General features: G+C 43.9%; 1 protein-coding gene across 2 annotated transcripts in view; it reads right to left on the minus strand.

The window, feature by feature from the left end:
* The window catches only part of CEP104 (centrosomal protein 104), a 503971-nt gene that overhangs the window by 34664 nt on the left and 452259 nt on the right, over positions 1–17048 (minus strand). For both annotated transcript variants that reach the window (XM_069239963.1, XM_069239962.1), the window contains exons 14-16: positions 3989–4195; positions 2703–2819; positions 1543–1576 (exon numbers count right to left, since the gene is read on the minus strand). In XM_069239963.1, the coding sequence (XP_069096064.1) occupies positions 1543–1576; positions 2703–2819; positions 3989–4195 (358 nt within the window). The remainder of the gene's footprint in view (positions 1–1542; positions 1577–2702; positions 2820–3988; positions 4196–17048) is intronic.

Below are 17048 nucleotides of genomic sequence, written 5' to 3' on the forward strand. Positions count from 1 at the left end.
CTGGAGACAACGGTCTCCAGCCCAGTGGCCGACACTAGTCCGCGTGCGGGATCATGACCCCGCATACCGCCATGGTTTTTGAAAACCATGGTGGTAGGCACTATCAGTGCCAGGGAATTACTTAATTTCCTGGCACTGACTGGGGTCTCCCCGCCCCACTCCCCCTCCCCACAGTCCTCCCCCAGCAGTCACAGCCCACCAACCCCCCCAAAAGCTGATAGAGCCCCCTCTCCACCCCCTGAACTCCATGGGCCCCTCCATACATACCCCCTCACCCCCCACACAAGCATGCACACACCACTCACACACATACACGTGCACACACACATACACAATACATCCCCGACACACACCACACTCCGCATTCATACACGCACCCACACACCCCCTTTATACACACACAGTCACACCCCCATTCACGCACATGCCACACAACACCCTCCCTCCCCCTCCCATGTCGGACGATCACCTTACCTGTCTCAGTGGTCATCTGGGAGGGAACGGGTTCCATGGGGCCTGCTTCGCCGCCAGCACCCTTTCACCAGAACACCGCCACGCCGAATACTGCAACGTAATTCAGTGGGTGGAGTTCTGATGACATGGCAGTGGCGGAGGAGCAACCTCCACTGCACCGCTCACTGCCAGTATGGCTGCTGGCGGCTCTCCGCCCAAATTATGGCAGAGAGTCGCCAGGGGTCATAATATGGTGGTCGGAAGACCACCAACACTGGCGGTCTTCGGCCTGGCGGGACTTCGGCGGTCTTCTATGAAGACCGCCAAAGTCATAATGAGGGCCTAAGTGCCTTAGCTTGAATCACCCCATGGACAAGTGGATGACTTCTACACAGCAATAATACAGTTAGATTATTACTCACACAATAAGGCCCAGTTACTGAATCAGGATTGACCATCTAAATAGGCCAGGTAGCAGGAGAGTTATATATTATCAAATTAACTGGTGGAACTCCTATTCCACCTATTTTGGGGAAAGGGAAACAAAAACTAACAATTCAAGGGAGAGATAGAAACTACCCCTGTAGCTATTGCTGTTTATGTTAGAGTGCAGCATTTATTAAATATTTCAAAATTTTCACAAATAAATTGACATTTATGGATTGTATAACAGACAAAACAGGCAAAAAGGAGGATTCTCAATGTTTTTCAAATTTGAAAATGAAGTGAAAAACGACTCTTGAAACTTTCTTTTTTGGCTCAGACTGTCTTTCTGGCTGAACCGAATCTGGGTATAAGTCATGCCCTGTGCAGCAGTGCATGAGGACTTCAGTGTAACATGAATAGGTTAGGGCACTGCAGTAGACTGTGTGAGTTCTCTTCTTCGAATTTACCACCATCTCTAACCCTGCATACTATCAAGAGTAGTAGTTTGTAGTGGACTGTGCCTAAACCTGTTTAATGGCTGTCCTCTTCTACACGTTTTAGAGAATAAATCATAGTTACAGCCATACAATTTCAATTTACAATGTACAATACCTGTATGGTGATCAAAAAGGATTAAAAAAAAGACTTTACAGTGTTACTTACCAACTTTCGGTTTTGGCACATCTGCTTCTTTCTCCTTAACACAAAATAAAAATAAACAATAATTGTTAAGGACATTAATTATTCAGTCGAATGAAAACATATTTGCTGTGTACAATAAGGATTTATATTATTTCTTTGTTGCTATGTTTTTTTATACAGCGTAATGTTTGTATTAACAGGTTTATGAGTGCTCCACATTTCAGGGCAGCTAGATGAACTAAGGAAATAGTCATCAGGGAATCACATAATTGGGAAGAAGAGATAAGAACACAGGGGTTCTGGTCCCATGGCCATCTAGAATATGTGGTCCTCTAGACCAGTAGTTCTTAAAGTTAATCATTACTGGAACCCTCACCGAATCATTACTGGAATCCGGTGACAGCCACTGAGTAAGAATTTTCGATGATTTGAACCACAAAACAATACATAAACAGTGCAGAAACAGACATTCATCCAACAAATATACAAATTATTAAATATTTTATTAAATTCAATAAAAAACAACCTTTGACTTTAGTGGGAAGGTTGGAGTTTTTCTAAATTCAATTGAGGCCGCTCATTGTCCTTACTTTATTCTGTTTGAAGCACTGGATGTGCTCCAATGAATTAATTTGAGAACAATTATTAGACACCAGTTTCAAATTCCTACACTTTACATGTTTTCAAATTAAAATGTTGCTTCTTCATTTATATGCACTTTTAAATCTGTTAATATTGTTTATTTTTCTAGGCAGTCATGGGCCCCCTGAGTAGGCTTCACTGACCCCCAAGGGTCCCGAGACCACAGGTTAAGGACCACATCTACTTTATATAAACACGTAGTCCTCTTAAACTAACACAACTACTTTATGTATCACCATTTGCAGAAAATAAAGCAATTGGTGCATGGCTTAAAGCTGAAAAACCGTAAACAAGATGTACATTTTATCCTAGATAAGCATGCTCAAGGCTTGATTCAGGAAAGCAACTCCTATCATTAAAAGTAGTAAACTTGCAACAAGGGGTACAGAATGTTCTACATCATCGCATATATAGCAGGAATCTGAATGTCATGCGGTGGTGTGAGAACAGCAGAGATCAGCAGCCTACAGGGAGGTGTTACTGATGTGAGAAGAGAAATAGTCACTGCCATACGAAAATAATAATATACTAGACTCAACCTTTCCTGCTTGCACCTCCGCTTGGATTTCTTTGAGTGCAGCGAGCTGCTCTTGTAGTGCTCGGATTTCCTCTTTTTTCAGTTTTTCCGCTTCTTCCGCAGCTGCCTTTCTCTGAGCCTGTTGCAAAATAGCTCTTGTACGTCATGAAATAATTCTTATATTAAATAAAATACAGGCAACACCCACAAAACCCACACCCTGCCCCTACCATCACCCAAATGAAATACACACGTCTACTGCCCTGTAAAGTACTATATGCTTGTCTGGTCAAAATAACGGTGACTTAGATGTGCAGTAATTCTGGAGCCCCCACAGTTCACTGCTTCCCATATCTGCCCCTGCTCATTACCATCTACCTGCATTGCCTCTGCATAGATGGGCTACCTCCCCGAAATACCATAAATGAACCTAACGCCCAAGCACAGAGTTCTATTGCCCCACGGTGTTCACAGTAGCAGGTCACCCACAGTGCCACCAGTACTAGTGGGCCTTGGTGAAAGGTAACACCAAGTGCCCCAGTGGAGTTACAATCCAGTGACTGCCAACATGCTCCAGAAGAACCCCTGTCTGATCAAGTATCCCAGAAAGGAAGGAACAAATTATACAGCCCAGACTGTAATGAAACCGTCGGCTGCACATTGCCTGTCTTCTTATGTGGAGGACACATAACTATCACCTATTCAACCTCATCTCTTAGTCACTACTAAGATCACACAACTGCCTCTTTCCTCCAAGCAGCAAATTGCCTGCTCTAGGAGGATGGGCACCTGATGGTACAAAGCAGCAGCAGAGCTCACTCCACAGAAGAAGAGGGCACTGTATGTCATTAGGACAGAGCTCTGCTTCCTTCCCAGTGACTGGTTTGCAGAAGTTACTTTTAGGCCCTTGCTGCTGGCCGTGGATCTAATAATGTCTTCCAATAATGTCCGTAGGATGACCGTGGTTATGATTCTTAACACAGCCAATGCAAATATGCAGTGCCAAGTGAAATGAACTGAAAGTAAGTGGAACCTTTGCAGTCAAGGGGTTGGTTGGCTAATTAAAAGGACTTTCACTTCATTTCATAAACAGACTATTGTACGGAAAGGATATTTAGTCCTTCTAAATATGAATAGTATAGGTTCGCATTGCCAGAATACTTTGCAGTTCTCTTCCCCTTTTGCCATCGTCTTTGAAAATAACGTCTAGGGCCTTGGGAAAACGCATCATGTTTTTACACCGGTTGGTTCACATACACGTTTAAGCAAGAGAAGGGTTTCACTTAAGTTAATTATGGTCACACTCACCTTAAGTTCAGCCTCTGTTGGCTTTCCATCTATTTTGGCAAACCCATCAAAAAGTGTTTTGTACAGAATATTCTTGCGTGTATTGGCGTCATCAGGGGGAAGATACTCCAAGATTGTGCCCCGGTGCTTCCTGTACATGTGGAGGACAATCCGCAGGGCCACATCCCTGATCTCAGCAGCTGTGTGCTCCAGGGCACCTGCAGCAAACTGTTGCAACAGACAAACTGTTCTTAACAGAATGAAGTGAATAACATGAGTAACATTTAAAATAACCCACCTTTTATTGAATAAGTCAACGATTCCCAGGCAGCTGTACAACACTGCAAACTCTAGGCTTTTGTTCTGAGTTCCTTTTTCTGACATATTTTTTCAAGACTCTATAAATATGTGCACCAACACCCCCACAAAGCACAGACAAAACCCAAGGAGTACATGGTCATCCCTTTTGGGACATGCTCAAGTCACTGCATTTCTTTGAAGGACAATGCACCCCACACCCCTGCCTGCAATTTCTGAGAAAATACTTACAATGTAGTAATGTTACTGCATCATGGAGAGCTTTGTTAATTGATGAAAATATGGTGTGTTATGTTGAAACAGGTCAAATTAAATTTGTGATCGATATTTGCCACCAGGATACTAAAATGTTCTACATGAGTCTGCATACGGATTTCAATTTCTGTGGAAGCCTATCGTCAGATTCAGGTATTGTGATTTCCTTTCACATAGGTTTCACTGCAGAGAAAGTAAAAAAGAAAACAAAAAAAGTGACTTACCTGCGGTAACTATGATTCTGGTAGATAAGCAATTTTCCTGTAGATTCTTTGGACTACCAGGCTTCATTCTAAATTGGAAAGCTTTTAAACAGCAATGACTCTTCAGCACTGCCAGGTGGTGCCATGTGGCCTCAGCTGCGACTCTACCTATGGACAGGTTGTCACCGGAGTATATTAGGTGCCAAACCGTACGAAGCGTAAGATTCTGACCTTTTACAACGACCCAGCAAGGCGTGTGGCGAAGACCAACTAGAGTAACAATGGTGATAAATGTATCACGTACCATGTTTGGATACCATGGGTTTGTACTTCTCACAGCACTAACTCCCAGAACAGGAGAGTGGGTCGTGAAGAATGGCGATTCTTCAATTAACATTATATATATAAACACACAAAACCTAGTGGCGGTCGCCACTAGGTAGTTATAGTCCGGACCTAGTTTCTATAGGATAAGCAGTTTTTTGCTTTACCAATATCTTGGGTGCCGCTTTATGAATCTTCATGAAAATTTCCCCCAAAATATGACAGTCATGTGAGCTGCTTTTTGAAAGTTTTGGGGACATCCGTGAAGTGGGGGCTGAGATAAAGGGAGGTGAAATTTAGAGCATTTCCAATGTTAATTCCCATAAGAAAAATTCAACAGCGATAGCGCAAAAACCACTGGACAGAGTTACACCAAATTTGGCATTTGTCTCAAATAACTATAACTCGCGCCCTCACCATGCGCTGCTAATTACCCCACAAATTACGGCACTGATGACATCTTTGATAACATCATTGATATCACTAATATTTGCAGTAACATTTTTGACGAAAAAACAGTGCATGGAGGATGCATGAGTTATAGTTACTTTAGGGCACGAGTTATAGTTACTTGAGATAATGAACTATAACTGGTGAATTTCTATGCTTTTGTACATTTAAAATATTAGCCAAACTATAACGTCCCTGTAACCTTTAGTTTTGTGAGTGAATTTCTCTGTTTTTTTTTTAAATTCTATTTCCTAACTGTAATGTCCCTGTAACCTTTCTTTTTTTTTTTTTTTTGTGAATTTCTATGTTTTTTTTTTTTTTTTACATATAGAAATTTTCATTACTATGGGTTAATCTATCCACCACCACGCATGGGCTTTGAATGTCCCCCTCTTGGGACTCCAGCACCAGAGCTAAGGGGTCAGGGTGAGTCTACTCTGTCCCCTTTTCGTTATTTTGAACTTTTTTTGTGGGACTGAGCTGAAGCTGAGTCCCAACATGGCTGACAACACTTCCTTGCAGGCACGAGAATGGGAGGGTTCCAGAATCCTTTGGGTCCCTATATATACAAATTTAAATTTCCATTAATTTCTCTAAAGTAATTAACGGATTTACACCAAATAATAAAGAAAAAGCCTCTTTCTGGACCGAGAGCCACCTTTCTGACAAATTTGGTGTCATTCTGGCCATTGGTTTTGGCGCAATTGCTGTTCAAAATCCCTGTAGAAAAAATTAAGGAGAAAACATGTTTTGGGACCCCCCCCTTTTTCTCGGCCCCCGCTTGATGGATCACTCTGTAACGTTCCAGACAGCAACTGAAGTGACGGCAGTTGTTTTTTGCAAAATTTTAGGAAGATTCATCAAACAGCGCCAAAGTTATTAGCAAACTAGGTCCTAACTATAACTTATCTAGTGGCGATTGCCACTAGGTTATATACAGGGAGTGCAGAATTATTAGGCAAATGAGTATTTTGACCACATCATCCTCTTTATGCATGTTGTCTTACTCCAAGCTGTATAGGCTCGAAAGCCTACTACCAATTAAGCATATTAGGTGATGTGCATCTCTGTAATGAGAAGGGGTGTGGTCTAATGACATCAACACCCTATATCAGGTGTGCATAATTATTAGGCAACTTCCTTTCCTTTGGCAAAATGGGTCAAAAGAAGGACTTGACAGGCTCAGAAAAGTAAAAAATAGTGAGATATCTTGCAGAGGGATGCCGCACTCTTAAAATTGCAAAGCTTCTGAAGCGTGATCATCGAACAATCAAGCGTTTCATTCAAAATAGTCAACAGGGTCGCAAGAAGCGTGTGGAAAAACCAAGGCGCAAAATAACTGCCCATGAACTGAGAAAAGTCAAGCGTGCAGCTGCCACGATGCCACTTGCCACCAGTTTGGCCATATTTCAGAGCTGCAACATCACTGGAGTGCCCAAAAGCACAAGGTGTGCAATACTCAGAGACATGGCCAAGGTAAGAAAGGCTGAAAGACGACCACCACTGAACAAGACACACAAGCTGAAACGTCAAGACTGGGCCAAGAAATATCTCAAGACTGATTTTTCTAAGGTTTTATGGACTGATGAAATGAGAGTGAGTCTTGATGGGCCAGATGGATGGGCCCGTGGCTGGATTGGTAAAGGGCAGAGAGCTCCAGTCCGACTCAGACGCCAGCAAGGTGGAGGTGGAGTACTGGTTTGGGCTGGTATCATCAAAGATGAGCTTGTGGGGCCTTTTCGGGTTGAGGATGGAGTCAAGCTCAACTCCCAGTCCTACTGCCAGTTCCTGGAAGACACCTTCTTCAAGCAGTGGTACAGGAAGAAGTCTGCATCCTTCAAGAAAAACATGATTTTCATGCAGGACAATGCTCCATCACACGCGTCCAAGTACTCCACAGCGTGGCTGGCAAGAAAGGGTATAAAAGAAGGAAATCTAATGACATGGCCTCCTTGTTCACCTGATCTGAACCCCATTGAGAACCTGTGGTCCATCATCAAATGTGAGATTTACAAGGAGGGAAAACAGTACACCTCTCTGAACAGTGTCTGGGAGGCTGTGGTTGCTGCTGCACGCAATGTTGATGGTGAACAGATCAAAACACTGACAGAATCCATGGATGGCAGGCTTTTGAGTGTCCTTGCAAAGAAAGGTGGCTATATTGGTCACTGATTTGTTTTTGTTTTGTTTTTGAATGTCAGAAATGTATATTTGTGAATGTTGAGATGTTATATTGGTTTCACTGGTAATAATAAATAATTGAAATGGGTATATATATTTTTTTTGTTAAGTTGCCTAATAATTATGCACAGTAATAGTCACCTGCACACACAGATATCCCCCTAACATAGCTAAAACTAAAAACAAACTAAAAACTACTTCCAAAAATATTCAGCTTTGATATTAATGAGTTTTTTGGGTTCATTGAGAACATGGTTGTTGTTCAATAATAAAATTAATCCTCAAAAATACAACTTGCCTAATAATTCTGCACTCCCTGTATATATATATATATATATATATATATATATATATATATATACATATACAAAAAATTTCACTTACCCAGTGTACATCTGTTTGTGGCATGTAGTGCTGCAGATTCACATGCTATGCATAGCTCTTCCGACATCTAGTGTCGCAAGATGCCATCATTCCTAGAATATTCATGATAAATCTCACAGTGTACTGTTGATTTGGTTGCATGAGTGGTATTAGATTTTGGAAAGCTTGTATCCTTGCTATATTTGGATAAGCTAGGACTAGTTGAGAATTTAGGATAGCACCTAGGTAAGGTTGTACCTGTGCTGGTTGAAGGTGTGACTTTTCGTAGTTTAGAGTGAACCCTAGGGTGTGCAAGGTTTTTCTCACATAACAAGTATGTTGTTGCCATTGTGTAAGATTGCTTGATTTTATTACCCAATCATCTAGATATGGAAAGACATGGATGTGCTGTCTTCTTAACTAGGCTGCTACTACTTCTAGACACTTAGTGAACACTCTTGGAGCTGTTATGCCAAATGGCAAAACCTTGAACTGGTAGTGTTTTCCTGCTATGACAAACCTGAGGTATTTTCTGTGAGATGGATGGATGAGTATGTGGAAATACGCATCCTTGAGATCCAGATCAGTCATGTAATCTTGTTTTTGTCGTAGAGAATAACATTTTACAGAGTTATCATGTGAAAATGCTCACCAGGATGTATAGATTTTGAGGCCTGAGGTCCAAGATGCGCCTGAGGGTGCCGTCTTTTTTGGCAATCAAGAAGTATAGTGAGTATACTCCTGTTTCTGGTTGAGAATGTGAAACTAATTCTATTGCTTGTTTTAATAGTAGAGATTGTAGCTCTTGTTGTAACAGAACGGTATGTTCCGGGGGCAATTTGTGATATTGTGGTGGCATGTTTGGAGGAGTGGAGATTAATTCTGGGCAACAGCCATTGCGGATAATTGATAATACCCAATTGTCTGTGGTGATTTTTTGCCAATGAGAGTGGAATTGCTGTAGTCTTCCCCCCACAGGAGATGTGTAGAGTGGAAGGAAGGGAAGAACGTCACTGTTTAGGTTGTGTTGTTGTCTGTTTCGAGGTTTGGAATTTACCTCTGTTTCTGAAATATTGACCTCTAGAGGATCCTCTAAACCCAGCTCGTTGATACTGGGTTTGTTGTCCTTGCTTTGTTTGGGAGTTGGAAGCCTCGGAGAATTGTGCCTTAAAGCCCCCTTTAAACTGTGGTCTGCGAAAGGAGCCTCTTTATGGGGTGGTGTATAAAGCACCCATTGCTTTTGCAGTTTCTGAGTCCTTCCTGAGTTTCTCAATAGTGGTATCTACATCTGGGCCAAAGAGGTGCTTTTTGTTGAAAGGCATATTAAGTACTGCCTGTTAAATTTCTGGTTTAAAACCAGAGGTGCGCAGCCATGCAAGCCTTCTAATTGTGATGTCAGTGTTTACACTCCTTGCAGCTGTTTCAGCAGCATCGAGCACAGATCTTATCTGATTATTGCTGATTGCTTGACCCTCTTCCACCAATTGCTGTGCTCTTTTTGGTGCTCCTTAGGGAGATGCTGTATAATATCTTGCATTTCGTCCCTATGGGCCCTATCATACTTAGCTGGAAGTGCCTGAGAATTTGCAATTTTCCACGGATTTGCTGCTTGTGTAGCAACTCTTTTCCCTGCTGTGTCAAATTTTCTACTCTCCTTATCAGGAGGCGGTGCGTCTCCTGAAGACTGGCTATTTGCCCTCTCTTGCTGCACGGACTACTACTGAGTCTGGAGGGACCTGGTGAGTGATGTAATCTGGGTCAGTAGGCGCTGGGTTATACTTCTTATCAGTTCTAGGGGTGATAATCCAAGCTTTTACAAGTTTGTTAAAAATTTGGTCTGCATGTTTAACCATTCCTGGTAACATTGGGAGACACTGGTACCTGAAATGTGTAGAAGACAGTGTATTAAATAAAACATCTTCTTCTAATGGCTCAGAATGCATGGTTACTCCATGATAAACTGCTACCCTAGATATAACTAGGGTGTATGCAGTGGTGTCTTCTGGAGAAGGTTTTGATGGGTAAGTATCTGGGTCATTGGCCGGAATGGGATCAGGGTCATATAGATCCCATGGGTCTGCCATATCTCCCTGTGAATATAAAGAATGTGTTGGAGAAGGCAGTGGTGGTGGGCTATTCTGAGGTGAGAAAGAGAGCTGTGGAGATTGAGGAGGAGAAGTATGGGGAGGTAGTGGCTTCTTTTGTTTTTGCACCTTTGCTGGTGGTTGCATAGAGTCTAGTTCCTCTTGGAAAGCCAGCTTTCTTTGGTTTTTAAAGGAGGTGCAGGGATGATTCTTCCTTTCTCCTTATGAATATGGATTCTGGACTGTCTCTCATCCATAACCTGTAATATTGGTTCAATCACAGGCTCTTCCTCAGAAGTCTTATGAGATTCCATGATTGGTCTTGTAATATGTCTTCATTTTTTTGGAAAGTCCTTGTTCCTCTGTATATGAGGTTTTTTCTGGCTCCAAAGTGTCGTTGTTTTCAGTCCTGAAAAAGTAGTCTGAGGTCTCGGCTCCAAAGCTGATTGACGACTTTTCGACTCTGAGGAATGGGGTCTTTTACTGGAGTCTGAAACGGTGCTTTTTACAGATTTTCTCGACTCCGAAGTGGACGGAGGATTGGCCTTTTCAGCACTGAACCCAAAGGACAGTCGCCAACAGTCTTTTTTCGGGCCGAACCATGGCCTTCCAGCAGTGGTGTACCCAAGGCCTTTAAATGTTTTTTGTGCAGTGGTGTAGGTTCAGACGTACTCACATACTGGCCAGCTGTGATGGGTCTGTTGTCTTCTGATTCCTGTTCGGAGTCTGTGTCTCCAATGGAGACTGCTGTCTGCTCCTGCTCTTCTTCCATGACGTCGAGATGTTCGCTGCTTTTACATGCCATTTTGAGTCTTTGGGCTCTGCAATCTCTGAGACACATCTCTGATCGAAATGATCAACAGGCCTCACAATCTTCCTCCCGACGCTCTGGAGAAAGGCACAAACTACAAACCAAGTGTTGGTCTGCACAGGGGTATTTTGCATGGCACCGAAGGCAGAATCGGAATGGAGTCTGATCCATCAGGCTTCCCAAGCGGTAGGCCCGAGTCGGGCACATTCACCCTGAAGGGCGAAAATGAAGGTTCCAACAGTACTACCGGTTCGATGCTAGATGGGAAACGCGATCGAAACAATACCGACAAATAGGAAGGTTTTCCGAATTGAAATCTCGGACCGAGAGGAAACACGTCAGAACCCGACCGCGGAAAGAAAACAATTTAACAATGCCCTTGTGCAATGGAACCGAGGGGAGGAGTCACTCGATCCAGTCACTCCGAAAACACTTCTTCGAAGAAAAACAACTTGTAACACTCCGAGCCCAACACTAAATGTCTGAAGAGATATGCATAGCATGTGTATCTGCAGCTACACATTCCATTGAACATATATATATATATATATATATATATTTGTATTACCTATTGGGCGCTTGCCAGTAGGTAGTTACAGTTAGGACCATGTTTCCATAGAAAAAGCGTTTTTTGACTTGCCTATATCTTTGGCACCGTTTGACAAATTTGAACTACATTTTCTTAAAAAAAAAAAGTGTACATGTAGTTCTTGTTGCGCACAGTAAGTTTGGGGGTGATCTGCCAAGCGGGAGCCTAGAAAAAGGGGTATTAAAAAATTAGCGTTTCCACTTTGAGTTCTCATTGGACCTTTGAACACGATTACAGCCCGAACCACTGGACGGAATGACACCAAAGTTGGCAGAAAGAGAGCTGTCGGTTTGCAGGTTGTGCTTTTGGTTGTTTGGTGTAAATCCATTCTGTCGCTAAGACTTTGCAAATCATAACGAGCTTGTGCAGGGAAATGCAGATCTCTGACTGGCTGCCAACACATCCAGCAAGAAGTGTTGGCAGCCACCTTGGGACTTGGCTTCAGCCTAGTCCACAAAAAAAAACATAAAAAATAAAAATAAAAATAAAACGAGAAGGGGTCAGAGTAGTGACCCCATTACCCCTCAGCTATGACTTTGGGGTGCCAGAGGTACTTCGCTAGGGTGCAAAAAGCACTTAAAAAAAAAAAAATATTAACACCAATTTGTGATGCTGTCATAAATTCACAGTAAAAAAAAAAAAAAAAAAAAAAAAGAAGTGCAGTTTCCCCACACTTGTTTGATTAAAGACACCAGGTGGGCCAGGTCACGGGGGCATATTTAAAATAAAGGAGGGAGGCACACGAAGCCCCCTTTCTGGGTTTATCTCTGCCCCAGGGACTCCCACCTCCCAGGGACATAATGCTAATTCTACGGAGAGGGCGAAAAAAAAACTGCAGGCTCCTGCACTTGCTTTTTTAATAAGCCCCAGGGTGGGCCAGGTCCGGGGAGCATTGTTATTTTAATGCGGTGGGCCACGGGCCCTCCTGCGGCCCTGGGGACAGCCACCTCTTTGGGGCTTTCATGAAATTTAATGCGGGGTGGTCGAGTGCCCCCCCGCTGCCCTGGGGTCCACCACCTCCCCAGGGCATTAAATATGCTGTGCCCCCCCCCCGCTGCCAAAGACACCACCACCTCCTCAGGGCTTAAAACATATGATGGGGCGGCACCCCCGTCCCCCGCTGCCCTGGGGACTGTCACCTCTCCAGGGCTATAATAAAAGAGGCAAGGTGGTCATTTTTGGACACCCACAACCCTGGGGACCACACCTCTGCAGGACTATGCTCAATGGAGGGGGACCACGCGGCACCCCTCGAGGAGCCACTGATGGCCCTGGGGACCGTCACCCCCCCCTCGGCCTGCTCATGCTATGTCCCGGGGTGCTGATAGCTCCCACCAAACAAAAGCAAACAAAGTCCAGGTCTCCCTTGCAGAAAGCAGAGTTTTAATCTGTTTTCCCTGCATGCACATATGCATGAGGGAAAGATAGATTAAAACAATCCTCCCACAAGCAGGGAGCTGCTATCTGAAGAGAGAGAGAGTATGTGTGTGTGTGATTGCAATGGTCTTTCAATGCAATGACTATAATAATAATTCACCCGTGGCATAATGGTTAAGGTCATAGACCCTCACACTTAAAGCGGAGGGTTCTAGTCTAGGAGCGTCTATGGTGATTTCCCTATTTTAATTTATTTTAAACTTTAAAAGTTTAAGGTTCATACTGAAAGGTGATCTCACTCTTTTTTATTGACAAATACAATTTTCTTTTCAGTTTGTCCAGAAATATCTCATTCTAAGTATATTATTCACAAAAGCCTAAAACACTCACTATATCTCTCCCTCTCACACACCCACTCAGACCCTTGTTCTCCCACTCACACCCTCACGCACCCACTCACAGACCCACAGAGACACTGACAAACACTGATGCACCCACTCTCACACCCATACAGACATTCTCACAGCCACTCTCTGCCCCAGATACACCATCGCACAGCTATTCTCACACCGAAAGAGACAGGCTGTGGCCAACTCCCACCGCGTATAGCCAAGGGCTATGTGCAGCGTGCGGGCAGGCCCTGCAGCTTTTCAAAACCAAAGGTTACAGTGACGTTATAGTCACGCTCACATTTTAAACGCACAAAACCTTAGAAATTCACCTATTATAGTTAGAGTTATCTCAAGTAACTATAACTCGTGCCTTAAGGTAACTATAACTTGAGCCCTCACCATGCACTGCTAATTACCGCACAAATGACGACACTCATGACATCTTTGATAAAATCACTATAACCAGTGTAATAATTGCAGTAGAGTTTGACAAAACAATGTGCACGGTTCTGTGGTTTTGTACATTTAAAATGCGAGCCTAACTATAACGTCCCTGTAACCTTTGTTTTTTTAAGTGAAATATTATATATCTACTGCCAATTGCCAGTAGGTAGTTATAGTTAGGACCTAGTTTCCATATGAAGAGTGTTTTTTTATTTTGCCAATATCTTTAGTGCCGCTTGACAAATCTTCAGAAAATTTTCAAAACTCGTACAGTCAGCTCAGCTGCTTTCTTGATAGTTTCATGGAGATACGTTAACTGGGAGCCAAGAAAACAGGGGGGTTCCCAAAATGCATTTTCCCATATGGATTTTGAACACTACTACAGTCTGAAGCACTGGTTGGAATTACACCAAAGTCGGCAAATAGCTAGATTGTGGTCTAGAAAGTGTACATGTGTGATTTGGTGTAAATCCATTCAGTAGTTTTTGAGATAATAGAGTAAATATATAGATATCTAGGAACGTGGATTCTCTGCGGATCCAACTGTCCCCCTGCGGTTATGTGATTGCCTGCCAGCACTTCAACAAGGAAGTGTTGGCAGCCACAAGTCCCACAAAAAAAAAAAAATGAGAGATCTGCATGGCCCAACCCGGCAGCCCCGGGGACCGCCACCTCACCAGGGTAGAAGTGAAACAATGAAGGGGGTTTGTTGCGAGCCCTGGGGACAACCACCTCCTAAATGTTAGATGGGGGCTGCAAAGCAGCTGTCGTGGAGCCATAGATGGCCATAGGGACCCAAAGGGCCGGCTCCTGCTATGTCCCGGGTGCCCATCCCCAGGACATAGCTGTTTGCTTGATGGTAGCTGAGAGCTCCCACTGAGCAGAAGCAAACACTCTGGTTCCAGCGGGTGAGAGCTGTCAAAGTACTCTTGCCGGTAGAAGCAGAGGTTTAATCTCTTTCCCTGCCCATAGAGATGCAGGCAGAGAAAGAGATGAAACAATTGTTCTTTCACACAAGGAGCTGGATGTTTTGCAGCACCCTGCCTGCAATAGCAATGCTGGCACCTGCAGGAGGCGGGAAGCTGGCTAGGACCACGGGGGCCTTGAGGCTCCCCCTGTGGTCCCACTGCACACTAGGTATCCTATGGGGCACCCAGGAGACATGGTTGGGACTCGGGGATGGGTTCCCCAAGGCCGAAATCAGACCGGCAGGGGAGCTGTGCAGCCTCTCCCCTCCAATTGTTTATGGCCGGCCACCAGGGGATGGGGTCCCTAGGGCTGAAATTGGCCCGGGGAGGGGGGCTGCGTACCACCCCAACCCTACTGAATGAAGGCCAGGCCCCAGGGGATGGGGTCCCCAGGGCAGAGATCAGCCCGAGGAGGGAGGACGCGCAGCCCCCCCTTCTATTAACTGTGTTTACCCAGTGCTTACATATTGAAAAATTATCTGAAATTAATTGCGGAGGTGAATGCATCGCTGATCTAGTGGAGCGCAATCTGTATATGACTGTGACAAATGGGTTCTTGCTTTCCTGGTTAGAGCAGAGTGCGTTGTTCTCCCTTTAAACTGCTACAAGTATCCGAATGTGCAAATCACATGGAAGCTCCGCCCACTTGGCTCATCACTGTCCACCTTAGTAGTATGCAAAGTTCTTCCTGACTATTGCCAGGATGATGGGCAGCTTACCAAAGGACCCCCATGTGTTTCCCGCCGATTCTGGTGGCGTGTTCTTGATGCTGAGGGATACAAAGATATCTCCACAAAACAAAGAAGCGCTTACTTCATATAGATAACAGGAAAGACCATGGTTTGGTGGAGATTTAAGTCTTTGTAGTCTTTTTGGCTTCCCTATAGGAGGATTCATGTTATCACATATTTCTAGATAAAGACGCATGAGGATTAATCATATTGCCAAAACCACACAAGGTCACTAGTGACATTTCCTTGTGCTCCAGTACGTAGCTGTAGTGTAGAATATGTACTGGACATTTACCCAAGACGGCAGAAAGAACTCCACTTGGGTAGATATTCTGAGCAAAACTGCGGACTTTTGTAGTATAAAAGGGCAGGTGAGATATCCTTGTGGCCAAATCACCCACACAGCCACTCACGCACTCACTCACAGACGCACTCAGATATTCACTTACCGACTCACAGACCCTCTCAGACATTCATGCACGCACCTACAGACCCACTCAGGCTCACGCACCAACTGAGAGGCCCACTCAGAGACTCATGCACTCATTTACCTACCCACTCACCTCCGTTGTCTTTAATGAAATCAAGGTTCTCTTTGTATGTTAGTTGGAGAATCGTCATTTCATTACAAGACTGGAGGATACCACTATGCATGTTTAAAGCCATCCTGCCCCACACAACTCTCATGCTCAACAGGTCTTATACAGAATTGTGGGAACATATTCACATTAGACCAATCAGCTGCTTTTAAAATATCTGGTAACAAACTGCCTGCCCAAAAAACCTTAGTAGCCATGGCACCTCTCAAGGAGTGAGCACTGTTGGATCTGGCCCTTTTTGCAGGGTCATCCCCAAACGTTTTGCCTCCTTCCTCCTGTTTTTCCTGACATGTTGTTGTTGGCTTTAGAACTCTGAGCACTTTACCACTGCTAACCAGTGCTAAAGTGCATATGCTCTCTGTGTAAATTGTACTGTTGATTGGTTTATCCATGATTGCCATATTTGATTTACTGGTAAGTCCCTAGTAAAGTGCACTAAAGGTGCCCAGGGCCTTTATATCAATTGCTACTAGTGGGCCACCAGCACTGGTTGTGCCACCCACATATGTAGCCCTGTAATCATGTCTCAAACCTGCCACTGCAGTGTCTGTGTGTGCAGTTTTAAACTGCAAATTCGACTTGGCCCCCACTTGCCAGGCCTAATCCTTCCCTTTTCCTACATATAAGACACCACTAAGGTAGGCTCCTAGGTAGCCACATGGGCAGGGGGCCATGTATGGTTAAGGTGGGACATATACTAATGTGTTTTATATGTCCTGACAGTGAAATACTGCCAAATTCGGTTTTCACTGTTGCAAGGCTTATCTCTCTCATAGGGTAACCTGGGGGCTGCCTTTCTACATGATTAAAGCGTAGATTCCCTTTGGGAGCAGACAGACATGTGGAGTTTGGGACCTCTGAACTCACAATTAAAAAATAAATCTTTTAGTAAAGTTGGTTTTGAGGTTGTGTTTTTGAAAATGCCACTTTTAGAAAGTGGGTATATTCTTGCTTAAAGCATTTTTGTGACTCTGCCTGTTTGTGGATTCCCT

The sequence above is a fragment of the Pleurodeles waltl genome, chromosome 6, assembly GCF_031143425.1.
Source record: "Pleurodeles waltl isolate 20211129_DDA chromosome 6, aPleWal1.hap1.20221129, whole genome shotgun sequence".
Classification (NCBI taxonomy): Eukaryota; Metazoa; Chordata; class Amphibia; order Caudata; family Salamandridae; genus Pleurodeles; species Pleurodeles waltl.